We start from the raw sequence: 25,531 nt of genomic DNA on the forward strand, positions 1-25,531 counted from the left end.
GTGACCTGGCCTGGGGTGCGGATTCAGTTCCCAGCCCGTCTCCAGGCTGGTCCCCTGCCCTCTCCCACCATGAGCCCTTGGGAGCCCAGCCACGTGCTGCCCTGACCCGTGGAGCTCCCGCCACCTGGCGTCCAGTGCGGGCACTGCAACGAGCTGAGGGAGCCCCTGGGTCCTGAGGCCCGAATTCTCCAGGCTGGGACCACTGGGACGATAAATCCAAGTGAAAATGAGTCATTCCTGAAGTCTCCGTGAATTACCAGAACACACCATGACAGGCAAACAAAATAATTACAATAAATATTTTAATTACATTCTCAAATACCAAAGCATAAATGTTAATATTTGATTTTTGGAAAATACACATAGCATTTTCTTCCTTGTGTTAACACAAATATATGGCTATGGAAATAATACTCACTTAAAATGAAACCTTTCAGGCACTTGGGTGTAGAAAGTTCAAGAGAATAAAATGCAACTTTACTGCTTCTTACAAGAGAGCAACCAAAACTATGTTTGATTAAATGCCCTACTTCCAGAGTCAGCATCACTGACCTAAGAAAAAACAGTGACCAAGTACATCCACGGAGCATCGCAAGTTCCAGTGTATCTTAAACGGGAAAGGCTTCATCGATAGTAGTTCTTAAGATCTGAAGCTCTTTTCAGTCTGTTCACTGAGATACTAAGTTTTAGTAGACAGAACCCAAAGAAAGAACATTTCTTTTTAATCACTTTGGCTCTTTCCTTTTTAAGTAGTCAAGAACTTTCTTGGTGGGCATTTAAGCAAGAAAGCAGCAACGGTCCCTGAACCCAGCGGAGCACGCAGCCCGGGCTGCCCGTGTGAGTAGATGACAGTCTGAAGTCAGCTGTCGAATTCCGGCAGACCTCTCAATGAATTGTATGAATTAGACGTAAAAATACAAAGCCACTCAGTGAAAATTATTTCAGAAACTGCTGGGTTTGAAGCACTGTCCCAGGAGACACCAGGCGCGCTGTGCAGAGAATCCCTCTTGCTGTCGCGCCTGAGTGTCCCCGGCCGTTGTTATGAGACTTGAAGGCCACACGTCCCGGTGCAGGTCAGGATGAGGGCTCCATGCCGGGCTCGGTCACGGAGCGGGCGGCAGGGTCTGCAGGTGCTGCAGCAGCTGCTCACAGTAGGTCGGGGAGCGATGCTTGTGGAGCACCGCCTCCGTCTCTCGCACCAGGAGGTCGGGGAACAGGGCACTGCCTGCTTTGAGGGCCTCTGGAAAACAGGAAGACAGCTTCACATGCCAGAAAGAAATAGTAAGCCAACCCTACCTTCACATCAAAGTCACAACAGCTGAGAACAGAGCAGACTGCAGGGCCGCGGAATCTGGGGGCACGCATCACGACGGGGGGCCGTTCTCCCAGACGACACCACGGTGCTTGACGTGTTTGCGCCCGCAGCAGCGTGTCCGACTAGCGCAGCAAGACTGACAGCTGTGAGATGGAGGACCCGTGGTGGGGAGGGGGCACCGTCAGCCCTTGGGTACCCAGGCGCAGAACACACCCTCTCCCACGCTCCCAAGGACAGTCACCACAGCAGACCCGGATCAGGGCCATAAAACACACTTTGCAAATTAAAAAAGGGAGAAATCACACAGATGACGATGGAATTAAACTGGAAATCAGTAGCAGAGACAACTGGAGAATCCCCAGTATCTGAGGTTAACAACACAGTTCTAAGCAGCACAAAGGTCAAAGAAAAAATCTCAAGAGGAACTAAAGAATATTTTGAACTACACGAAAATGAAAACACGACCTCTCAAAATGCGTGGAATGCAGTGAAAAGCAGTGCGTACAGGAAACCCGCAGCACTGAGTGTGAATGCCAGAAAACCAACCATCCCACCTCCACCCTAGGGGTGAGAGGGAGGAGAGCAGACTCCCCCGAGCTGGACGCTAACAGACTCTTTGACCCTGAGAACAAACCTGTCTGCATTAGGAAGTTGTGCGGGAGGGACAGAGAGACTCACATGGAAGCAGTGGACCACCTGCTGGCTTCAGTCTACAGCCCAAGTCACCTTTAGGCGACTCCCACTGGTCCAGTCGGGGTGCGCCCTGGGAGACCACCGCGTTAAAATACTCACTTTTCCAAGGACACACCGTGTGGCCGTTTATTTTTCCTACTTTGCCCAGATGCCCGACAGCTCAGAGCGACGCGGGCAGAGGCGCGACCCCGGCTGCCCCATCAGCTCACGCACGAGGGCCGCGAAGACGCAAAATGCCACGCTTCCAGTCGTTTTGGAAAATACATCTTTCGAACACACATTATTTATGGTAAAATGTAATGGGTTTACTGATACTTTAAACAAATTAGTAAGTACCCTAACATTTCCCCAAGTTTAGCTGCTGCTGCGGTAAGTAGCCCACAGAGAGCACACGGGCCCAGCACGCGGACCCGAGGGAGCCGCCGGGGCCCGCCGCGACCCGGGATGGGAACCAGCGAGTCTTACCGAGGACTGCGTCCTGCACGGTGCTCTCGGGGTCGTCCAGGTACACCAGGAGCTCCCTGTACAGGTACTGGATGCTGCCCTGGTCGCAGCTCTTCCCGCCCTCCTTCCCGGCCCGCTCCAGCCAGGTCACCAAGGTGGAGGTGGCCGCCAGCCGCACTTCGGTGGAAACGTCATCCAGACGCTTGAGGAGTTCTGAAAGAGCAGGGCAAGAGTGTGAGGCGGAGGCTCTCGAGCAGGTGTCCCGTCCCCGCCCGCCCTGGGGCCCTGGCTGCGCTGGACTCCGAGCAGAGGCGTGCTCGGCTGGTCGAGCATCTCTGTGCCCGACTTCTGACCTGCAAGGCGGCCCTGGGGACCCCGGCTCCCAGATGCTCAGATTCAGAGCCCACCCACCACAGGGTCTGGGGACAGGGCCGAGAGTCTGGTGACAGGACGGCCACTGGCCAGCTCAGCTGTGTTTCTGCTGAGCCTCTGGGACCAGACGTTCTGCTGCTCAAGACAGAGGAACGGTCTTTTCTGAGGGGCAAAAACGCTCACTGTGAATGTGGAAGATTTTTATCAACATATCCTCTTTCCACAGAACCGATGAGCCATGCTGACCCAGGACTCGGTTATCCCTCGGAGGCCCATCCAGGCTGAGCTGGCCCATCACTGTGGAGGGCGGCTCTGCTCCCAGCAAGGACGTCCCCACGGGGAGGGCTGTGTCGCACGGGACGCCCCGGCCCTGGCTCCCAGCAGACATGCTCCTGAGGCCTGGGCCTTGGGTGGCAGGGGGCAAGGAGGCAAGTAGCCCCAGACAGGCAGACAGGCGGACAGTCCAGGGCCGCGGCTCCCGGTGTGCGGGAGTGGGGAGCAGCGGGGTGGCGGCCATGATCCATGCTTCGCAGGTGCTGCTCCAGGAGCGGAAGGTCCGAGCTGACCTCGTGTCCCGCGAGCCCATGGTGCCGCCTTCCCAACAGCCCGTCACCTCGTGTTTGCACACTTGGTAACTCGTGCGGTTTTTCAAGCGTTTTCACCATTTTTGTTGCACTTGCTGCTGTGAACTGTCTTTTCTGAGGGGCAGAAACACTCACTGTGATCTTTGATGACGCCACAGGAGCTGTTTCGGGGTGCCACGACCTGCATCCTATAAGACGACACACTGCACCTGTAAACGCTGTCCTGACGGCCCGGCCGGCCGCCCCGCCCCCTCTGTGGGCCCTCATTCCTCGACGACACTGAGATCAGGCCAAGTACCGCTCCCACCGTGGCCTCTCAGGGCTCAAGTGAAAGGCGTCGCTGCACGTCTCACGCTTTAGATCAAAAGCTAGAAATAATCACGCCTGGTGACGAAGGCGTGTCGAGAGCTGAGCTGGGCTGAAAACTGGCCTCTTCTGATTGCAAGGGGAAGTTCTTGAAGGAAATTACAGCACTGCCCCATGAACACATGGACGGTAAGAAAGAGAAACGCCTATTGCTGAGGTGGAGAGAGCTGGAGTCCGGACGGAGGATGAAACCGGCCACAGCCTTCCCTTTGGCTGACGCTTGTCCACAGCCTGGCCCCAGCTCCCCTCAGTTCTCAGGGCTGAGAGGCGAGGAGGCCGTGGACGGAGAGTCTGAAGCCGGCAGAGGTGGCTGGTTCACGAGGCTGGAGGAGGGAAGCCGAGGTCATGACGTCGGTGCAGGTGGGGCAGCACGGTCCCCACGTGGTCCAGCTCAGATCATCCACGGGGGCGGCCACACTGAGCACTGGAGTTTTAGGGTAGACGAAACAGACTTCTGCTGGAAGATGATGCCACCCAGGACGTTCACAGTCAGCAGACGGCAACGCCCGGCGTCACAGCTTCAAAGTACGGGCTGACTCCTGTTCGGGGCTCATGCAGCGGGCGGCCACCATCGAAGCTGGGGTGCTGTATCATCCGAACACCCTGGGCCCTTCAGAGTGACGCTAGCTCCACTCTGCCCGCGCTCTGTGAATGGGACAGCAGGGCCTGCGTGACAGACACCTACTGACAACACAGTTTACTGAATGTTTTAAGCCCACTGTTGAGACCTGCTCACTGACAGGGCTCCGGTGGGGACGGGTGACGTGGCTGGCGTCTCCCGCCTGCGGACACAGCGTCTCTCTGCAGCCTGCGGGCCGAGGGGCCGTTCAGGCCTTCCTCCTGCACCTCATGAAGCTCCAGCACCAGAGGCGCGATTCCTCTGATGGGTGCGGGCAGAGTCAGCTGCAAACTTCTAGGAAGCACTCACCATTCTGGACGCCATTAAGGACGTGCATGATTCATGGGAAGAGGTCGGACTGTCACCACTATCGGGGGTTTGGAAGAAGGTGATTCCAGCCCTTTGACCTTGAGGGAGGAAGCGGAGGAAGGGACAGCAGACGTGGTGGAACAGTGAGAGCAGCAGAGGCAGGCGTGGAGCCTCAGGACGGCAGGTCACGGATGAGAAGTGTCCTAACGGACAAGCAAGGAGTGAGACGGAGTCCACTCCTGGCGAAGACGCAGTCGAGAAGGACAACAGAGGACTCAGAAAATCACACAGATGTAGCTGACAGGGCAGTGGCAGGCTGAGAGCTGACTCCAGCCCTGCACGGAGCTCCCTGTGGGCACACAGCTGTCACGCGGCCCGTGTGCTGCAGAGAAACCCTTCGTGAGAGGAGGAGTCCATCGACGCAGCCCACTTCACGCCGTCTTGTGCTGAGAAACCGCCAGCCAGCCCCCCGCCCCAGGCAGACCTCCTCCAGCAAAGATTACACCTCGCTGGAGGCTCCGATGGCGTTAGCTTCTTTTAGCAATAAAGTGTCTTCCCATTAAGGCAAATACACGGTTTTCTTAGACACAGGCTCCTGGACGCTGAACGGACGCCAGGGCAGGGTACACATCTCCCTGTGCTGGGGCTCAACTGGTCCAAGCGTCTGTCTGGGAGAGCCCGCGGAGGCCCCGCCACACTTCCCACGACGGGGACGCCCGACTCTTCAGTTCTAATTGGGGCAGAGGGGACGCCGTCCTCGGGGTCTGCCCAGTGTCTGGACATCTGTCACCAGAGTCTCCCGGGGCGTCACGGTGTCCCAGCAGTTCTCCAGACACGTCTGCAGAAGTCAGGGCTGGTGCCCAAAATAAAGCGGCCCTGTGGAGCCCCTCCGCCAGGAAACAAGCCACCTCACACAGAGGACACGTGCTGGGGATGGCGGTCTTGTCACTGTGACGGCCGGCAACTGGCACTGGGGAGGGGGCTGTGGAGACGCCAGCAGGAACCAACACGCTTGCTGCCGTGACACTGAGAACGAGGCGGACCGGGGGCTGCGGGGGCGCCCTCACTCGGTACCGCACCTCGTGGCGGCAGCGCGGGCGCCCTCTGTCCCCCTCCTGCTCCCGGCCGCGCTCGGGGCTCTGGGTCGGCCTACATGTCCGGCGCCCCCGCTGCGCCCGGGCTCACACTTCAGGGGCTATTTTCACTTCCTGGAGCTCTTAAAGCCACCTTTCAGAAACCAGTGAGAGCTAACAGCAGTAAAATATGCAGGTGAGGGTGAGACCCGTGTGGCTACCGCCCGTCCCAAGGGGAAGCCACCGCAGCCGCGCTCCACCTGCCTGGAGCCTGCCTGGTGGCCCTTCTCCCCCAGGGTCTCACTGGGCCTGTTCCGCCTTCCCGCCTGCACCTTTGATTCTCAACCTGCTTTTAGGGATGTTACTCTTTCAGCTTTCTGAGGACCCCAAACACACTAGGGGTCCTGGAATTACCCGTATTGCACCAGGGGTGCGCTGGCTGGGTTTCCCTATGTTCCCGGGCACGTGTGTTGCAGGCGCACCTCCAGTGACGGGAGGCCCAGCTGGAGCCCAGGCCTCTTCTCGCCCCGATGGCCTGGACCCCAGCTGCTGCCCCAGGGCGGGGTCCCTGCCAGCTCCAGGCCTGTGCCCCGGCGGCTGTGGGCGCCTGACGCCCTGGCCCCAATTCTGCTCCACGAGATGCCCGGCTGTTTCTCATGCGACATGACTCATTCAGGGATGCCAACCTGCCATTGCCAGGTCTGGACTCGGTACCAACCCGGCCAGTAGCATTTTCTATTTCTCCCGTGACACAAACAGAAGCAGGTGATATGGAAACGAGAAAGGTCGTACCAGGATAAATCTTCATGAATTTGTCTGGATCGATCACATCATCAGAGGTTTTTAAAAATGCGCTGATGATTCTGCATGAAGTTAACCGAGTCATCTGCGAGTCTTCTTCCAGGGCGGTTAGAATCTGAGGCGTCAGCGTTCCCCGCACTTCCTGCACCTGCAATCAGAAAGCACACGCGCTGCGGGTCACGGCTGCTGCCATCCTGGGGGTACAACGGCCGCTCGGCCACTGTGTGTGCTCTGCCCGTGATGGAAGAGACTTGGTTTTGGTGCAAATACGGGGAGTCTGGAGTGCTGCTGGGAACCTTCTCCTTAAGGAGCAGACTTGAACGCTGATTTTAAAATCCAGACAACTAGCACAGTGGTCAGTGGATGCCTTCCAGATCCGCTACTTGCCAGGTCGCAGCGAGGCACTGACCCTGCCCAGCTTGCTCCATGCTAGGAGGACAGGGTGTGGTGTCCAGTGAGCCTGGGGGACGTTTTCACTTAGTAAGAGTCGTTTGGGTCCAGGAGGTGGATGCTGGGGGTGTTTAACCACGTGAGGAATGGGCGCAGAGGAAAACCAAAGCTGTGACTGCTCCGCCGTGGCCTCAGCCCTCGTCTAACTGGAGACACGGAGACAGACAACACCAAAAGCCCGCTGTCGGCCTCAAGTTAATAAACCCGTGACAAAGTTCTTTGCTTGTAAAGAGAGACAGTCACCCGAGAAAGTCTGCAGGACCCGTCACGGAGACAAAGGCTTTCCCGCTCTGGTGGCAGGGATGCTCCAGTCCCCCCGTCTGTCTGGGAGCATCTGTGTCCCTGACACAGGACCCGGGTGAACACCCACCTGCTTGTTGGACAGGATCCCGCTGCTGATAAGTGCCCAGAGGCAGGACACGGCCGCCGTGCGGATGGCTCCCGCCGTCCTGCCCGCGTGCCACTGGAGGTTGGGGACGAAGATGTCCTTGATCATGGTGTCAAGGTAGGCGTGGAACTGTCTGGAGCGAAGGCAGGAGAGCGCAGGTGAGGGCGCATGTAGACCCTCCAGGGAAGCCCTGCAGTTTGGGAAATGGTCCCAACAGAGCAAAGAGGCCCAGCGGTGAAGACTGCAGAAGTGACACGTGGGACCCTGAGCAGGAGGGGGGCAGCTGGCGGGGCCCCTCTCCTGGGAGCAGGGGGCCAGAACCCCAGGGCCCAGGGGCGTATTCCAGCCCCCTCCCCACTTTGTGGCCAAGGGGCTTCACCCGTCACCCTCCCTGGATCCAAGAAAAGGGCCGGCAAGTCACCCCACGGGCAGTCATCTGGCAGAGACAGGCTGTGTGGTCCCTCAGACCACATCCTGCCACTTCAGCAGAAGGCATGGTGGGGCCGTGACCACGGTCCCAGATGCAAGGGAGCAGAAGACGCAGACGCTTCGCCAACGACACTGGGGGCCTTCGTCTTGACTGTGACCAGCCCATTCAAGGTGCCGTCAGGACAAACGCGGAGCAGAAAAAAATGGGAATCCCAGCCCTGAGCTGCCCACTGGCCTCGTGGCCCAGCCTGCAGAGCCGCGCTGGAGGCCAGGATTACCCCCGAGGAGGCCCTCACTTTCTGGCCCTCCCCGCCGCCTCCGGCTTGCTCCCAGCGTCGGCAAAGCCTCCGGCTCTCACGACTCACACACTCAGGTTCTCAGTGGGCAGAGCTGCTGCTTCCTGCACTGATTCACGAGGGGGCCCTCTGGGCGGCTCAGCCCACGGCCCAGCGGAGGCAGTCCTCAAGACGTGGCCACGAGGCCAGAAGGCCCAGCGCTGGCCATGGGAGGGACAGGTGGGGGCTGCTAACTCCAGTTGGAACCTGTCCCTGCAGCACTGAGATGCCAGGACCAGTGAAGGCCCTGGGCGTCCAGAGAGCGAATCCCACTGCACTGGAAGGAGGCACCCTGTCCACGGCTGGGCCTCGGGATGCGTGGGCACGTCAGGGCCACAGGCTCCTCCAAAACCACCTGCATCCGGGCTGCGCTCAGTGGTGACACCAGCGTGTTAAAATCCCGCAATTTTCCAACAGGACCCCTCACTCAGAGGGGCTGACACCCCTGGTTCTCAGGCAACTGTGGGAAACAGACCGGGAGGGGCTGGCGAGCACCCCGCAGTGCAGCCTCTGGGGGAGAAGCCGTCGGCGGTCGGGGGCTGCCCTGGGTGCACACGTCTGGGCACCCTGCTGAGGGAGCAGCCCTGCTTCTCCAGGGATGTGCACTCCACCCGGGGGTGACCTCCAGCACCGGCCCACCCTCACAGCACGGCCCACCCCCCGCCCTCCATCCAGACGTCTGGGGTGGGAGCCTGGTGACCCTGGTCAGGCCCGGTGTCTGCCCTCAGGCAGGACCCTCAGGCTGCGTGGGGACCTCAGTGCCACGCCCGTCCCCACAGTCAAGGCGGTGTTTCCTGAAGATCGAAACTGAGTTATTTTTCAAAATCTTTCCTGTCTGTAAAACAGCTAATGTTTTCACTAAATAATCATAAGCTGAACTTTTCTCTCCTGATACTGATTTCTTTCCATGAAAAGCCTTCAAGAGCAGTTTCTTTCGGGGACTTGGTCCCGGCATGGAGGCTGCTGCCCAGGGGTCAGCTGTCCTCAGGTAGACACAGCCAGGCTGGGGCTCTGAGGGTAACCGCCCGGCCCGGGCTCTCTGCTTGGAGTCTGCCTGCTTGCGGGGTGGCTGCAGGCTCGCCGCCGCACCTCTAGGTCCCTTCCAACCCTGGAAGCTTCTGCTCAAGGCGGGAAATAAAACTTCCCGCAGCAGGATGGGCCAGCTAGACGCCCAAGGGCAGAGACCCAAGGAACATCCAGGGAAGAGAAGTCTGAATGATGACTTCTCTTCATTCAGACTTCCTGGGAAACTCCAGGATACGTGACAACGAGGCGGGACTTGTGGTAGATCTGCCCCTCTTGGGATGGGCCCCAGACAGCTCACAGCATCGCGCTGGCCACGTCCCCTTCTGCGGGGACACTGGGCTGATTTAACAAGCAGGGCAGGGCCTGCTGGACGGAGCTGTGCCTCCCCTCTCCTGCCGCAGAAGCTCCCCTGCAGAACAGGTTTCCTAAGTTCTAACCTCAATGGTCCTTCAATCAATTCAATCAACCCTTTGTTGGGCTTGAAAGCAGCTAATACATAAACCATTTAACAGTTAACATCTTCACTCAGTGGGATTTTAACGACCACAGAGGATGACTTTGATTCGTGTCTCTCCGTGTGGTGCCCCCGCCGCCGTGACTGACCGTGACTGCAGGACAGCAGGCACCTAGCGCTCAGGGGCCACCTTGGCCTGGCGCGGCGCGGGGGACGGTGCGGGGCTGTGGGGGCAGAGCTGACCTACCCTTGTGAGTCGACCGTCTCCCGGGCTCGCAGCAACACCCCTGTCAGAGTGGAGAAGAGTCTCAGGCGCATGGAGGGGTCTCTGGTTGGCTGGAGGCAGCTCTGGAGGACAGGGACCAGCTGGGGCAGCGCCTCCCCAAGAGCAGGGCCTGCAAAACACACAGCAGCTCGGTTCCTGCCTGGCGGGAGGGTGGGAGGAGGGTGCACTGGGCGCAGCGACACGTGCGCCCGCGGCCCCCGGAAGGACGCTCTCCGCACAGGATGGTGGCTGCCGCCTCTCTGGATGGGGACGTGACTGTCAAAGAAAAGTGACAAGAATGCTTTAGCCCCCCAGATCGCTCTAACTGTTCAGTACGTAAACTTCCTTTTTCTTACATTTTCCTGAATTCTTAACAAAACTAACGTCAAGCAATCTTTCAGCACATGTGAGCTGCTCGGTATTTGCCCCTGAAGTCAGCAGCCACCGTCCTCATCCCAGCTGGTCCCTGGAGGAAGTGGCGGCTCCCAGAGCCTAGGGGGACCCAGATACGGCGACGCACCTTGGGGTCTGGAGACTCGCCAGTCGTGACCGGACCCCAGGCTCCGGGGCCTGGACCTGAGTCACGCGACGCCCTCCCCGTCGGGCCCTGTGCCAACGCCGGATGTTGTGCTCCAGAACCGACCATGGTCCCGCTGACACCCTCCAGGGGACGGCAGTCTGCTCGTCCTGGGAGAAGTTAGAGACCTACGTCCTTCCAGATGCATCGTCTCAATCTCTGGCATCAAAGCAGGACAAAGACGTGTGGCCAGAGGGCTGGCTGTCCACCTGCAGTCTTGCCACTGCCAGGTGGTGTGGCCTGCGAGCGGGGGGCCTTGGGCGCGTCCGTGAAGCAGGGCTCAGGGTTCCTGCCTCACAGAGGAGCCGCGAGGACCCTGAGCTGACTCTGCAGAGCAGCTCCAGACGTTTGCTGCTGGCAACCGTCTGTAGTTTTCTTTCCAAATTTGGACACACAGATTTGCTGACACATGACAGAGAACAAGTGTGGATCCACCCCTCCAGGTCTCATAGCACCAGGGCCACTGAGATGAACCCCAAAATGGTCCTGGGGACCCCCACAACCCTGAGTAATGACTGTGTGACAGGAGTCACGTCCAGAGAGGGGGGAGGGGGCACAGAGTCTGCAGCTAACGAGGAATTAGGATTTTTATTAAATACAAGTGAAGAAAAAACTAACTTGCTCAACAAGTTTACAGCCACCTGGGAAGTGGTTTCAGGTAGCAAATCACTGTGTTTTTCTAGTGAAAACCTCAGTGATGTTTTGCAGTGTGGGCTGCACCTCTGGGACGGGGCCCAGCATCGTCCACTCAGGAGAGACCGGACGTGGGGAGGCCGGGCGCAGCCCGTGACGGGCAGGCACACACCCAGTGCCAGCATAACGCGGAGGAAAACGTGAAGGCAACAGGCTACAGAAGAGGCCCTGACACCTCTCACCTTCAAGATTTAACGTGGAAAACGTGTGCCCGGCCAGACTTTACAGACCTACGTCACACAGTCTCCAGTATACGTTTCTGGCATTTTTAAAATTAAGGTTGCGCTCCTCAAAACACCCGTTCTCCCCAGGCACAAGTGACCACAAGTTACTTTAAAAACCAGGCCCTGGTCTGCGGCTTTCTGGTTCGTGCCAACCTCTGTCTGTGATGGGCCGGCCACAGCTACCACACGACCAGCACTTGGACCTGATTCAGGGGCTCACCTGAGTGGGTGACCACCACGTCGAACTGCAGAAGTTCCGCAGAGTGGATGGTCCAGGCCTGGTGCGAGCCGGCCAGCCACTCCAGAAGAGGGCCCGTGTGCTCGCGGAACAAGTCCAGGCTGCTGTCCATGCTCGCCACCGCCGCCAGCGTGGCCAGGGTCTCCTGCACCTGGGGAGGCAAGCCACAGGCTGGGATGACCAGATCTTGAGGGTGAGACCCCACTGGACACCCGTCCTCGTCATCTGAGGGAGACGGGGCCACTCAGGCCCACAGCAGACGACGCACAGAGGGTGCAAGCGGGGATGAGGGTTGCGGATGGGGGCTTGCCCTGTCCACACCATCCTGTCTGTGCAGCAAGTCACCACGTGGACAAACGTGCACCTACAGCAGGTCTGCCCGGTTTCTGCAGCCCAGGGGGATGGGGCACTGCCTGCTCCTGCAGGGCAGAGGGCTGCATGCCTGCCAGGGCTCAGTCTGCGAGGAAGGGGACCAGGTGGTTTCAGGAAGTGAACAGTCTTAACCCATGTTCATCAAAGAGGAGCCTGTGCCTTACGCTGCCGAGGTCTCCACCCCGCCCAGCCCACCAGTGACAGCAGGTCTGCTGGGGGAGCACAGGGAGCAGGGAGGGGAGACCAGACGGTGCGCCAGCGCCACCTTCCAGCCTTCCTCCTCGGGTTTAGAACAGGACGTGCCTAGGCTGCTCTGCAGTTCCCTCTGTAACGACAGATTCTGTTTTTCTAGTATTTCAGGCCCTATGGTGACAGCTGCCTGCTGAGACACGTGCCCTCTGGGAAGAGGGTTTTGAAAGCGAGAAATGAAACAACGTTAAGGGAGGCCCCAATGAAGGCAGGGATGGAGGCGGGCAGCCTCCTTGACAGGGAGCAACAGGGCTCCGGTGGACCCGGTGAGTCTATGGGGTGGAGCACGGGGAGAACCGAGTTCTCGGCTTGGGGAGAAGCGTCCGGACACCGGGTCTCCGGACAGTCCCGCAGCCGCGGGGAGTCAGACGTCAGGCTTTAAGCCTGAACACAGCCAGCGAACGGCAACAATCCCGTCAAGCTGGAAGGCAGCCACACAGGGGAGTCACGATGTCACCCTCGCCTGACTCCACTGCAGGTGTGTGTTTTTCGCCTCCTCAGATGCACAAGTGTCAGGTGAGGACGGCTCATCTCGGCGGCGGACTCTACGTCCCAGTGGCGTCTTCGCTCTGAGACACTAAGTAACTGGCAGTTGGAGGGACTCTAAAACCCCACGTACCCCCTAAGGCCACGTCGTGGAGGACTTGTCCTGAACATTCTGAATTCTTTCATCTTTGGTGTTGGGTAGGCCTGAGTCTTGGAATTCAAGTGCAGAGACTCATCACGGACGATGGCTACCTTTCCAAGTGCCCCCAGCAAAGCAGGAAGTGCCCCCACCTCACCTTGTCGCCGAGGCCCGTGGCCCCCCACAGCGCCAGGACAGTCACCAACACCTCCATGAGCTGCAGGCTGGACCCCCGGCAGTCCTCCCTGCTGACGGCCACCACGGCCTGCACGCAGAGTAGCAGGGACTCCCCGTAGAGGAGCTGGGAAGAGAGTGGGACGCTGTCAGCCACCTCCCATGCCCCCCTCTCCGGGGCCAGATGAGGCCATGAGCACAAGGCCCATGGCCAGGGTACCCTCACGAGCAGACGCCAGGCCCGGGTCAGGCCCAGCACACAAAGGGCATTCTTCCACACAGCAGGGAAAACAACTGGGACTGAGAGTCACAAAATTCACGGTAGTTTTCCTGAATGCTTAATGATGTTTTAGTTACATTTAAAGAAAACTTTTTTGTGTGTTGGCAACACGCACTGCAGAATTCACAAGTAGAAAGACAGGGTACCCTGGACCTGCTCGGAACGCCCCCCTGCCCCCACCCCGCCCGAAAGTCACAGGGAAGGAGTGAGGTGGGAGCCGTGAGGACCTGGGCCGCGCTGCTGGAGGCTCACCCTGCTCTTCCCTCTGCTCCGTGCACCTGACTGTTCCTGAAACTCTCAGCTTTAACAAAAATAAGTAAAATTCTACAAGTCAGAAGATGCCTCCTGATCGACGTGAGGACAAGGTGACACCCTAGTTGGGTCGAGCCAACCTCTCTCTCGCCTCCTGGGCTCCGGCCTCATCACCCACAGAACAGGGTGATGGGGCCGGGGCCCAGGAAGAACTCCTCGTGCGCCCAGGACGTCCCCTAACCCGCTGCTGTACCATTTTTCACAAACAGAATCGGCTGGGCAGGTCATGTTTGTGATTCACAGTGATTTACGGATAAGTGAGCACGTAAGTAACTGGAGGAAAGCACTTCAGCTTTTTCACCAAGGAGACCTGAGCCCTGAAGGATGGTGACTGTTTGTCAAGATGATGGACTGTTCTAAATTCTGAATCTTCGCTCAGATTCCACGGCTCACTCACAAGTGGTACAAATCTCCGAAGTTTAAACAAAAAACTCACCGTGGATCACACCCTGGGCCCCGGGGGTGACTCTGGGTGTCCTGACTCCTGAGAGGCCGCGACTGGTGTTTTGTTCAAACCCTTCCTCCCCGCAGCTCAGTTCTTTCAGGCCTGGACTGGCGGACCTTTTGAGGACTGACTTTGGCTAACTTCTAAGTGCACGTTTGTGGAGCTATCACATTCACGGGTGTCGCGGGGATGGCGGGAGAGGTGTACCTGCACCGCGTTCACTGGACGGACAGACGGGTGACAGGCCTGCAGCTGCACTCAAGGCAGCGGGAGGGGCCCCTCCGAGCTGCCGATCGTGCCGCCCTCTCTGGGCCCGAGACCACCCAGAGCAGCGCCGTCCAGCAGAGCGTGCCGCCCACCCCATGGCCGTGCTCTGGCTGCACGTGGTCCCCGGGTGCTTGCGACACGGCCGAGGACAGCACTTGCACCTTGTTTGATCCCAGTGCAAGCAGCCAGCACGTCTGACAGAGCAGAACCAGGCAGGAGGCACGCAGGCCCCCAGACAGGAGACCATCCTGGGCAGCCCGGGCCACCGTGCCGGTCCGTGTCCCTGGCAGGCCCGTGGGGACCACCACTGATGGTCACGTGCACATGGCACCTGGCAGAGACCTCGTCACCACGTCGGCAGGTTAACCCTCCACCCACCCCCTCCCACACTCCTTACGTTTTCAGACCCTTGGCAGATGTGAGCCTGGGCCAGCTCCGCAGCGATGATCTTCACATGAGGCCGGAGGGCCTCCCTCGGGCAGCCTTGGATGACCGAAGCGAGGACCAGGAGGCCGGAGGGGGAGGGCGACTTTCTCAGTGTCGGCAAGATCAGCTTCAGAAACACCTCTGGGCTGACGAAGGTGCCGATCAGCTGCGCAGACCTCGTGCACTGTGGGAGAGGGCAGGAGACTGAGGGCCGCCAGTGCCCCGCCACGGCCCCTGAGCTCTCGGCACCGCCTGTCTGCCTCATGGGGCTTCACCCACCAGAAACAGCCCTGCGCAAAGTCTCCTCTAGGTGGGCGCTCGTGGTGCTGGTGAAAAACAGGTGTGTCCCTCACGACCGTCAGAACTTCACCGAGAAGATGCTCAGGCCACCCGGCCTGTGGGACAGCTGTGTCCGAGCATCTAGGGGCCAGGGAAAGCCTCGGAGCCAGGTTGGGGGGGGGGCCCGGCCGCTGGCCTGGACTCCCATGGGCAGCCCTGCATGCCTGGCCACATGTGGGTCTCGGAAGCTGTCGCTAAAGGGCTCGCAGGGTGGAGGGCCCGTTTATGCTGGGATGCACTCGGCCCCACAAGAACACATGCAGAGCTGATCGCCCTCTCAGGCTTGGAGAGGCCGTGATGGCAGTGGAGTCAGTAACCTCCAAGAGCCATTCCTCACGGGCACCGTCCGAGCGAAGCAGGAGCCCAGGGAGAGCCCGGGGGCCCGAGAACATCTGCACCTTATCGTGGGGCGACCCCACGTCTGCTCACGTTTGTCCAGGTTCAGACTCAGGCCTGAGAGGGGACTCTAGCCCCTACGTTACAGGGGCGGCCACTCACGCTGCTGACCACAGCCCGCTCCTCGTCGGCGCAGGCGTGCTGCAGGGTGCGCAGGACGGGCTCCAGGTGCTGCGTGACGTGGTCCTCCGCGTGGAGCAGCAGCACCACCAGCAGCTGCGCGGACTTCACCCGGGTCCCCGCCACCCAGTCGCCGATGTCGTGACAGACGGCAGGAAGGATCTTGGAGAGGTTTCTGAAGACGAGCTCGCGGCAGCCCAGCCCCGGGCGGCTCCCTGCGGATCAAAGGTGGAGAGTAAACCTTGAAACCGAGACAAAGTCTCAGCGAGTCTATGGAAAGAACACGTTCCTCATTCAGGCACACGAATGTGCTTTACTTTCAGGTCTTAAAACTTCAAAACAACTCTTCAGGCAGAAACGAAGCCTTAAAGTGTCACAACTGACTTTAAATTTTCCTACAGCAAAATCCTGGAGTGAGTGACACACGGTAACTACACGCTTGAAGTGCAGTTTGCTAAGTTCTGACGTGGGTGCACCTGCAGGCCATCTCCGCAATCAAGGTAACATGCATCCATCACGGGTTTCCTGTGCTCCGTGCAAAGCCCCCCAGCCCCAGGCGGCCCCCGTCTGCTTCCCGTCACTACAGATGAGCCGCCTCTTCTAGACTTTCTGTGCAAGGGCTGCACAGAACACGCTCGCTTCTGTCCAGCTTCTCCTGCAGCGTCTGAGACCAGTGGGCTGGGGCACTGATTCCTCTTCACTGCTGAGCGGTAGTCCACCGCGTGGACAGCCTAGTCTGCTTGGCTGTCCGCCTGCCGGCAGACACCCGAGTTGGGTCCGGTGTGGGCTGTCAGGGACAAGGCTGTGTGCACGCTGCCCTCGCCTCTCCGGGGCGAGCGCTGAGGAACGCCACGGCCGACCACACGGCAGGCGTGTAACCAACTATTTAAGAAACTGCGGTGCATTTCCCAAGGTGGCTGCACGGTTCCTCACCTACGCCAGCTACGCTACCAGGTCTCTGGGCGCAGTCTCAAACGGAAACCTCTAGGGGGCGTGGTGGCACCTCCTTGGGCTGGAGCATGTTCTCACGTGCTTATCTGACACCTGTGTGTCCTCAGTGAGGTGTCTTTTCAAACCTTTCCTGCCCTGAACTGAAAAAACCATGTTTTTGTGTCACGGGATCCTGAGAGTCCGCGTCTGGATACAGGTCTTCACACATGTAACGTGCCAACATCTCCGTCTGTGGCTGGTCGTGTCATCCTCTGAACGCCTCTCCAGCAGCAGCAGTTTTCATTCTGTTCGAAACCACTGTTATCAGCCGTCTCTCGTGGAGTGTTTAACCCAGGTCCACGAGCATCTGGGGTTACTTTTCGTGCGTCAGAGGAGGTTGGATCCAAGCCCCGCCTGCATGTCCAGAGATGCTAGCACCGCCGCTGAGACGTCCTCCCCTGCACTGCCTTTGCACCTGTCAAAACTCAGTGTCCACACGTGTGCGTGTTTCTGGACCCCACTCTGCCCCACTGGCCTGTCCGTCTGTCCTCATGCAGACTCCACACCGTCCTGGTTACCGCGGTTTTGTGTCTTGAGACCAGGAAGTGCTCGTCCTTCAGCCCTGCTGTTCTTTTCTGGAGTCTGGGCGGCTCCGGGTCCTTTGCATTTCCTTGTGAATTTCAGGTTAAGTTTCTCAATTTCTGCAGAAAAGCCTTAGAGGATTTTGATGATAAGACTTTGACCTTAAAAATTCAAAAGAACTCTAGACATTGAAGTGAAACCATGACGTACCAGAGTTTAAAGGGTGGCTTAGAGACCCCATTCTGAATCTCTCTTCCTGTTACTTTTCTACTTTTATGGTATATGAGAGAGTAAGTTCCAAAAGATTCAAGTTTTGTTGCCTATTTAAGTGAGCTTGCTGTAATTTTGTAAAAATATAAACCCCCAAATAATAAATACTATTTTCTTCCTGACACATCTGCTGCGGAAAGTCTCCGAGGTGAGGGACACGTTAACAAAGACATCTGGGGAGGGTCTGCTCACAGGTGGACACACAGCCTGGGAGGTATTCTCAAAGAAATGCTGGCCTCACTGTGGAAGGGGTTCTGAAGCCACTTTCTGAACTTGACTGAGCAGACGAGTGGCGCTCTTCTTGCCCAGGGGCCGCATGCTGGCTAAGAAGCCATGTCGGGCCCGCTGTGTTTCTGTAAAGCAGACCTCGCTCATGACCGTTGTCTGGGGCTGGGCCGCTGGGGCCTGCAAAGCCCTGACTATTTACTGTCTGGCCTTTCCCAGAAGGTCCACTTTCCCATGTGGCAGCTAGACCCAGGAATGAGACATTCAGTTCCTCAATCCCGCTGACACGTTTCAGGCCGGGAGGGGCGGCTCCGAGGCGCCAGGGCCTCTCAGGCCTGAGGGTCCAAGTAGAGACCCTGCTCAGAGCCCAGGAGCAAGGGACTCTGGGAGGAAGGCTGGCGTAGGAAGGCCTCAGGGAGAACAAGGCCCTTTCTCCCCAGTGCAGACTCCGAGCCGCAGTCATCAAGACAAACGGCAGGAGGGGCCCTCTGGGCTTCCTCAGTTGTGGGAGCCCCCGGGTCCTGCCCTCTGCTCTGGACTAGACGTTCAGAGCAGAAGTCATCCTCTCCAGGGAGAAGGACCAGAACACTTAAAAGAACTAGGACAGAGTGGCACAGCTCAGAGCAGCTGGACACGTGGCATAGCGACGGTCCTGACCCCGGCCCCGCTGGTGTGCAGGCCCGCAGGGTGATGGTGGTGACGTGCTCCTGTCACTGGGTGTCCGCCTGCCACACGTGGAGCTCACTGAGCTCGGGGCAGCTGGTCTCCCGGTCCCTGCGGCTCAGCTGTGAGAGGCCACGAGAAGGTGGCCTCATGGCTCAGGCACCGACCAGTACTTGCAGGGACCAGGGGCAGGTCTACCGCCCTTTGCCCTGTTCCTGCGATAGCCCCTCACCAACCCGTGACACCATCACCTGTGTTTCCCACCTCAGCTCTGCTGCTCCCAATAACCCTGTTTGAATCCTGAGGTTGTCTCTCCACCCGGCCTGCACACCTGCGTGGGCACCAGTGAGCAAAGGCATGGACACAGCGGGTTGGGAGCACGCGGAGCAGCAGCTGCTGCACAACTGGACTACGGTGGTTTAACCGTAGGCAGAAAGCAGCCCGCGGCAGGTCTGCCCGGTACCGTGTACTCGCAAAGTGGGGCTACAGCCCGGGGGTCCAGCACAGTTCTGGCTGTTTACAAAAGCAGACAGGGGACCAGAGGTACCTCGTCCAGAGGAGATGGAGACCCTGCATCGTGGGTAGGGGGTGCAGGCACTGCTGGGAGGCCATGTCCCGCGTGACCGTGTTTCCACATGAGAAGAGTGCTGGGTTCAAGTGTGTCACTGGCTTGAGAACGGTCCCTCCCAGCCCCCTACACGCAGCCTGGATTCAGAAGCAGAGCTGGTTCCAGGGCTGTTCCAGGAAACTTGTGCCACGTTGTAGGGCTGAGGACAGACTCCAGTGAGCGGGCCGTGTTTCTGGCCACACGTGGGAAAGAAGGCCAGGCTCCGACTGGACTCTGGTCCAGGTGACTCACCCACCGTCCTTACTCAGAGGCACTGCACTCCGGCAGATCTGGTGGGGTGAACTGTGCACCTTCTCAAACCTCATTGGTTCATAGCTCAGGTTCAGCCACACGAGCTGACCGTCCAACCTCGCAGGTAAGAGAGGACACACCCACCACTGTCTGCTCACCTGCAATTCACTGGGCCGACCCTGTACCAGCGCACCTGTCTCAGGTGCAGGGCTGTGTCTGTAGACAAGTCTGCCTTCTCAGAGCAGAAGGCGATGTGAGCAAACGTTCAATGCGGAAACAGCGCCAGGTGAGCTGGAGGCCAGGACCCAGAGGGAGGAGGGTGCTGTGGGGGGCTCTCGGGGGAGAGCAGGAGTTGAGGCCCCAGGACAAGTGGTGGGGGGAGGCCAACACCTGCCAGGGCCACCAGGCGGGCACAAGGTGGAGACGTCAAGGGCGGCCTGGCCAGAGAAGCCAGGGGACACAGATCTGACAACACATTGCACCTGGATGTACAATGGATTCTCGACACTCCCCGATAAGAGGACAGCCAGCCAGTCTAAAACGTGGAGCAGAGATGTGAGCAGACACGTAACAAGGGACGTGGACCGGCACAGAGGACGCGGGCGCCTGGTGGGGTCTGCGGACGGCAGCTGAAGCAGCGGTCACAGCACAGGACGAGGAGCCCGTCGGAACTCACACGGCTCTGCCTCTGAGGGGGAGCCTATTGGTGTGAGTCCTGTCACAATACAAGCAGCAGCCCGTCTGAGCGCTGAGGGCGTCCTGGGGGGGGGCAGCAGTGGGCCTGGGCCAGGACAGGAGGGGCCGGACGCCCCGGGGGGGCCAGCAATGGAGCCGGGATGCCCCAGGGGGGGCCAGCAATGGGCCAGGATGCCCCAGGGAGGGGCCAGCAATATGCCGGCAACAGCGAGGGTTGGGGCGAGACTGGCAGGATCTGGCACGTGAAGTGGTGTGGAAAAGAGTATCTGAAAGCTTATAAAATTCAAATTTTAAAGAAGTAATTTCAAAGACACACGCCAAAAATGTAACGAAAGGCAGTGCTTATACCAGTAGCTCCGACGGCAATTCAGTTCCACGTTTATCCTGCTCTACTTGAGGCGAAGCTCCGCAGGCCACCACCTTCTCCAAGCCTTGATCATGCACCCACCCGCATGGTCCTCAGTGCACAGCGGGCCCTCACTCTGCCCTCCCTGCTGCCACGCGCAAGGTCTGTGTCCCTCAGTGCCCGTCTCCCAGGCCCTTCTCGCTCTCTGCAGGGTGACCTGCTCAGGATGACCCGACGTCTGCCTAACACTGGCCAGGACAGGCCCCCATGCAGCACAAGGATGGTCCTCTGTGCACGATCAGCATCCGAGGGGTTTCCCAGGGACCCCTAGGGTGAAGGGACAGGTGAGGGCGGAGAACAGGACTAGTTAGGGATACACCCTGGGCCACATCCAAAGAGAACTACTGTCTCCTAATCGCCAATCGGATCCCGGCCGAGATCTGTCACGTCAACACGGCCCACAGAAGCCCCAGGCCAGCTTCTCGTCTCCCCAGTGCAGAAGTGAGCCCTGAGCAGCAGAGGAGGGACAACACTCTCACGACGTGACAATCACCCTTCAGAGGCCTCCGTCCCCCACAGGCAACGAGAGTGTACTTAACAAAAGAGTCATAAACAAGTATCTTCTCTAAGTTCTACGTTCTTGGAAAGATGCTGCATGCTCAACCTTTACTAAATCAGAAAAAACCCTACTAACAATTACTTTCTCTACTTTTTCCCCTTTACTGTCTGCCATGGGAGAAGACACTACCAGAGGAGATAAGGTCACAAAACAAAGGGAAAAAAAAAGACACTGGCCTCACAGGTGACGAGGGGAGGAGGTCCCTGCTGGCCCCGAACTAAACGGCTCCAGGTGCAGACGAGGTGTGCGTGCCTGTCTCAAGCTGACCTTCACCCGGCACCCCCTCCAGGGCCACCATCTGAGCCTGACTTCACCCTGGCCAGGGCTGAGGGGCCAGGGGCACCTTTTCCACATCTGTCCTCACCAGCAGGCACCTCCTCACCACCTCACTGTGACAAGATACCCGTGGACAGACCGCAGCAATAAAGGCACCTGGCCGAGTGCAGCTTGAACACACTTCACTCCCACGACAGATTGTGTTTCCAGAACACAAGAGACCACAGGTGTGAGGGGCTGCGGCCCAGGTGGGCATCCCTGAATCTGCACCTGGGAGAGGACTCAGGAGCTGGGGGAAACAGGTGTGCCCATGGGCATACGCGCACATATGCACACACACGTGCTGGCGGTCTGGCAGGGAACCATGAGGGGGGAGGCCGGGAGGTTATGCACAAGAGCCTCTCCTGTACCTGTTTGTTCCTTTGGGTTAAGCTTACAGATAAAATTTTTTGTGAAATGACAAGGCACCGCCCATTTCCAAAATTTCCACTGCCATGACCAGCAGCCCAGTGTCCGCAGCTGAGCGAGTCACGCACCCAGGGAGGCCTGCAGCCTCTTCCCAGCAGAGCTGGCCCCAGGGGGAGAGGAGGAGGCCGGAGCACCGCTAGGGGCTGAGGACAGGAGCCCGGCCCCGCCCACGATGCTGAGGGCACCCTTTCCACAGCGCGGGCTCCAACCCCCCCACCAATGTCCTGACGCTGGACTCACCTGGCGAGGGGTGGTGGGCGGGGGGTGGGCCAGCAAAGTCCAGCTTGTCTTTGAGGTCCTCCTCGTTCTCTGTCTGCCACTGCAGGCCCACCTTCTCCCAGAGGTTGGCCGCCTCACGCCTGCAGCGCAACACAGACTCCATCAGGAGGCTCCCATGGAGGCGGGTGGAGCCCGGAGCGGCTGCTGAGTCCCTCCCGGAGACAGCCCGCCAGCCGGGCCTCTGCACTGCCCGCCGCTCACTAGCAGTTCTGGAAGGGGCCGACTGCTCTGTGGGAGCCCAAGCAAAGCGCTGTCACCGGACCTCCCAGCACGTGGGAAGAGGGGCGGGGGCGGGGCTTCCCTAAGAGACGGAGCTGCTGGGGGTGGCAAGTCAGGGAATCCCCTGGCAGGACACCCGGTGAACCAGAAGGCACGCCACGGCGGGCCCAGCACCTGACACAGGGTGTGGGTGCCAGGAAGTGCAGCACCGCGGGCGGCCTCCCCACTTACGCGATTTCAGGTATCTCGTCGTCAAGGCTGCTCAGCAGCAGCGGGATGAGCTTGTGGAAGAAGGAATAGCGGTCCCGGAGGCGCAGCAGCCAATCCCCCACCACGCGGGTCACCGCCTGCCGCACCTGCGTGTACAGCAAGGGAACAGCCTTCACGCCGGGCAGGGGCAGCCCGCCCCATCACCGGCGGGGCCCCACAGCCGGCTCAGGCATGCCCCCAGCTCCATGACCACATCTCAGCCTGGGGATGAAACATTAGGGTCTGGCTGTCTCCAGCCCACATCCTCCGGGCTCAGCTGGACCTTCTGCTAGCCTGAGCCAAATGCCCAGCAGGGCACCAACAGCGGAGCAGGTGTGCTGGCTAAGCTCCAACATTCCAGGGCAGACCCCTGCCAACGCCTATGTGGTCACATTCTTGAAGCTTCACTGACTGGGTCAGTGTATTCTCCCAGCTACATAAATCACAGAACCCCATCATCTACATGAAACACAGTTAGAGCCACAGCAACGTGCAGAGGGGGCCCTGACAGCCAGGGTGACCCCAGGACTACTGAGGGCACCAGCCTGTCTGTGGACAAAGTCTGGTCCGTCCACACTGTGGATATTACTCAGCCTTAAAAAGGAGCAAAGCACGGACTCCTGACACAGACAGATGGACCTCGGAAACACGAGGCTGAGTGAGAGGCAGTCACGGCAGACCACACGTTGACTCCACTTCCGTGAACCTCGTCAAATCCAGAGACAAAGATCTGTAGTTATCAGTGGCTGCAGGGAGGGGAGGGTGGGGAGGTATCACTTAGTGGTTACCAAGCTTCTGTTTGGGACGATTAAAAAAAAGCTTTGCATGGTGGTGATGGTTGTACAACATTGTGAATATATTTAATACCACCTAACTTTAAAAATAACTAAAATGGCAAGTGTTACACATGTTTTGCCAAAAGTTTTAGAAATTAAAAATATACCCAAAACATTCAAAACTACACAGGAGAAATGTACAGTATGTGAATTATAGCTCAAAAAGCTGTTCTAAAAAATAAAAATAAGAAGGCCCAGCGTGCCTGTGGTCGGAGGCAGGGCAGTGCTAGAGAGCAGTTTCGGAGGTCACCAGACCGGGGCCCCAAAGCCGGAGGGAACAAACTACCCCAACACGCCCACCCCGGCTGGGTCCTCCTCCCAGGCCTGGCTGGCCAACCTCTGAGGCTTTTCAGCTGGACCGCCTTGTTGGAGCGGCATGTTGCAGATGCGCTGCACCCAGTTTGGATTTTCTTCCTAAGAGGAAACAGTCCTCTTTCACTTTCCTTGGGATTAGAAACAAGAAGGTATTGAGATGACTCAGCCCTCCCCTCATTTCTCAAAGACGTGAAACAGGACTGCTCTGCGCCTGGGAGGGAGGAAAGGCCACTGGTGCATGGGTAGTATCTTTAAAACAAAAGTGAGTGAGTCACAAACAGCTCAGTGGCGTGCTTCCGGTGGAGAATGCCCTGCCCGCTACCTGGGGGACGTTGTCAAAGAGCCGCTGAGCAAAGTGAGGAAGCACATCATCCACTGACTTCCCGCTGCCAAACTGGACGACCGTGCCTGTGGCCTCGATGATGGCCACTCGCACCTTCCAGTGCTGGTGGGAGATGCTCTGCATCAGGGGACCGACCAAAGACTCCGACTGCATGTGGAAGTGGTCTGTGGGGCAGGGAGACCACCAGTTACCAGTGGAGCCCATGCACCTCAACTGTGCCCAGCTTGGTTCAGCGAGCCAAGCACAGCTCTGCATGCTGGCGCCGGCACCGGCACTGGGAGAAGCGACCCAAACAGCACCTACCCGACTCAGAGGCTGAGGGGACCAAAGGGAAAAGGCGAGGGCTTAACCCCATCTCAGCTGACAGGAGCTGTGAGGGGGCATCCCAGCCTGGAGACTCCTGCATGGCCCGGCGTCCAGGTGAGCCCGCAGCCAGACACCCAGCACTACCGCTGGAAGCTGGACCTGCACCGCTTTAGTTTAAGCAGAGCCACCCCACTTCCTGTTTGTAAGGTCCTCACGGAAAGTCGACCGGAGGGCTTGGTTCTGCAGTTCCGGGCTCAGTTCTGCCGCTGTTCCAGATCCTTAAGAACCGCTATTTCAATGACACTTTGGGCGAGTTCTTTCACCCCCTGGGTGTTCAGATCAAGACTGGCTCTTGGTTCACTACTGCCCAATGCGATGGGAGCCAACGGACAGGTCCCTCGCGTCGGAGCGGACAGGGCAGAAGGGACGGTGCTAAGATAGGGAAATGCTTCGAGCATGAGACAGTCCTTCACTCAACAGTGAGCCCCCACTACGGGCAGGCACTGCGCTACGCGCTGGGAGACAGCGGGCGCGGTCCGAGGCGGGTGTGGGGAGGGGGCTCGGGGACTAGGGGACTTGGGGACTAGGGGACTAGGGACGGGAACCAGGAACGAGGAGCAGGCACCTGGCGTGGCGCGCGCCAGGGCGGCGGCGCAGTCGCAGCTCTCGCGGCGCACGGCGGCGAAGGGGTCGAGCAGCGTGCAGCGCAGCACGCGCACCGCGTCGTCCAGGTGGGGCGCGAGCGCGGAGCCGCCCAGGCGCACGGCCAGGCCGAGCAGCTCCACGAGCGCCAGGCGCAGCTCCTCGCAGGCCTCGGGCGGCGGGCGGCGCGCGGGCTCGGGGCCGGCCAGGCGCGCGGCGAGTGCGGGCAGCAGGCGCGGGAGGGCGTCGCGGGGCCGCGCGGCGCGCCGCAGGCCCAGGCCCAGCAGGTGCACGGCCAGTGCGCGGCAGCCCTCGGCCGGGTCGGCCAGGCAGCGCAGCAGGCGCGGCAGCAGCAGGCGCGCCCAGGGGCCCTGGAAGGCGGCGGCCGCGGCGGCGGGGTCGGCGTCGGGCGCCTCGGGCCGTGCCGCCTCCAGCGCGCGCTCTAGCGCCTCCAGCGCGCGCCGCCGGCCCAGCTTGCTGTCGGCCTCCAGCCCGGGCAGCAGGCGGCTCAGGGCGCGGCTCAGCTCCGCCGCCTCGGCCGTCTCGGCCGCCTCCGCCGGGCCCGGGGGCGCCGCGGCCTCCGCCGCCACCAGCGCCGCCATCTTCCTCGCGTTGCCAGTCACCAGGGGCGACCGGCGCTTTTACGACGGCCACGGCGCGGATTACGGCGCGTCTTCCGGTCGGCTCCGCGCGCAACTTTATTAGCAGCTCGCGGGGCGGACAGGACAGGGCGGGGGGGTTGGGGGCG

The 25,531-nt window shown here is 59.5% G+C and overlaps 2 protein-coding genes across 5 annotated transcripts in view; one reads left to right on the top strand and one right to left on the bottom strand.

The window, feature by feature from the left end:
• Positions 1-284: 284 nt before the first annotated feature.
• On the bottom strand, positions 285-25,428 carry DNAAF5 (dynein axonemal assembly factor 5). Of its 4 annotated transcripts, XM_072943502.1 has the most exons (14): positions 24,767-25,428; positions 23,815-23,999; positions 22,324-22,448; positions 21,835-21,953; positions 15,643-15,875; positions 14,777-14,989; positions 13,059-13,202; positions 11,638-11,806; positions 9,906-10,053; positions 7,397-7,604; positions 6,568-6,724; positions 2,474-2,665; positions 2,108-2,274; positions 1,117-1,240 (listed from the first exon to the last, which is right to left on the bottom strand). In XM_072943502.1, the coding sequence occupies exons 1-13, from the start codon at positions 25,383-25,385 to the stop codon at positions 2,144-2,146; spliced, it is 2,643 nt and encodes an 880-aa protein (XP_072799603.1). In that variant the 5' UTR covers positions 25,386-25,428; the 3' UTR covers positions 1,117-1,240; positions 2,108-2,143. The 4 variants fall into 4 exon arrangements, with proteins under 4 accessions (XP_072799602.1, XP_072799604.1, XP_072799605.1 ...); XM_072943501.1 differs by lacking the exon at positions 2,108-2,274 and having other exon boundaries at positions 285-1,240; positions 24,767-25,427; XM_072943503.1 differs by lacking the exon at positions 2,108-2,274 and having other exon boundaries at positions 285-1,240; positions 7,397-7,547; positions 24,767-25,426.
• Positions 24,771-25,531, top strand: part of PRKAR1B (protein kinase cAMP-dependent type I regulatory subunit beta) — a 92,800-nt gene continuing 92,039 nt past the window's right edge. The window contains exon 1 of the mRNA XM_072943508.1: positions 24,771-24,872. The gene's annotated coding sequence lies outside the window, so the exon portion shown is untranslated. The remainder of the gene's footprint in view (positions 24,873-25,531) is intronic.

This window comes from Vicugna pacos, chromosome 18, assembly GCF_048564905.1.
Source record: "Vicugna pacos chromosome 18, VicPac4, whole genome shotgun sequence".
Taxonomy (NCBI): Eukaryota; Metazoa; Chordata; class Mammalia; order Artiodactyla; family Camelidae; genus Vicugna; species Vicugna pacos.

What these genes read in the sequence shown, in the direction of transcription:
- DNAAF5 (XM_072943501.1), bottom strand. Translation starts at nt 25,385, where the DNA reads ATGGCGGCGCTGGTGGCGGCGGAGGCCGCGGCGCCCCCGGGCCCGGCG. An exon ending in TCTGCCAAGGGTCTGAAAAC is followed by an intron (nt 13,203 to 14,776) that starts GTAAGGAGTGTG and finishes CTCTCTTCCCAG; the next exon opens with CTCCTCTACGGGGAGTCCCT. An exon ending in CCACGGGCCTCGGCGACAAG is followed by an intron (nt 11,807 to 13,058) that starts GTGAGGTGGGGG and finishes TTGCCTCCCCAG; the next exon opens with GTGCAGGAGACCCTGGCCAC.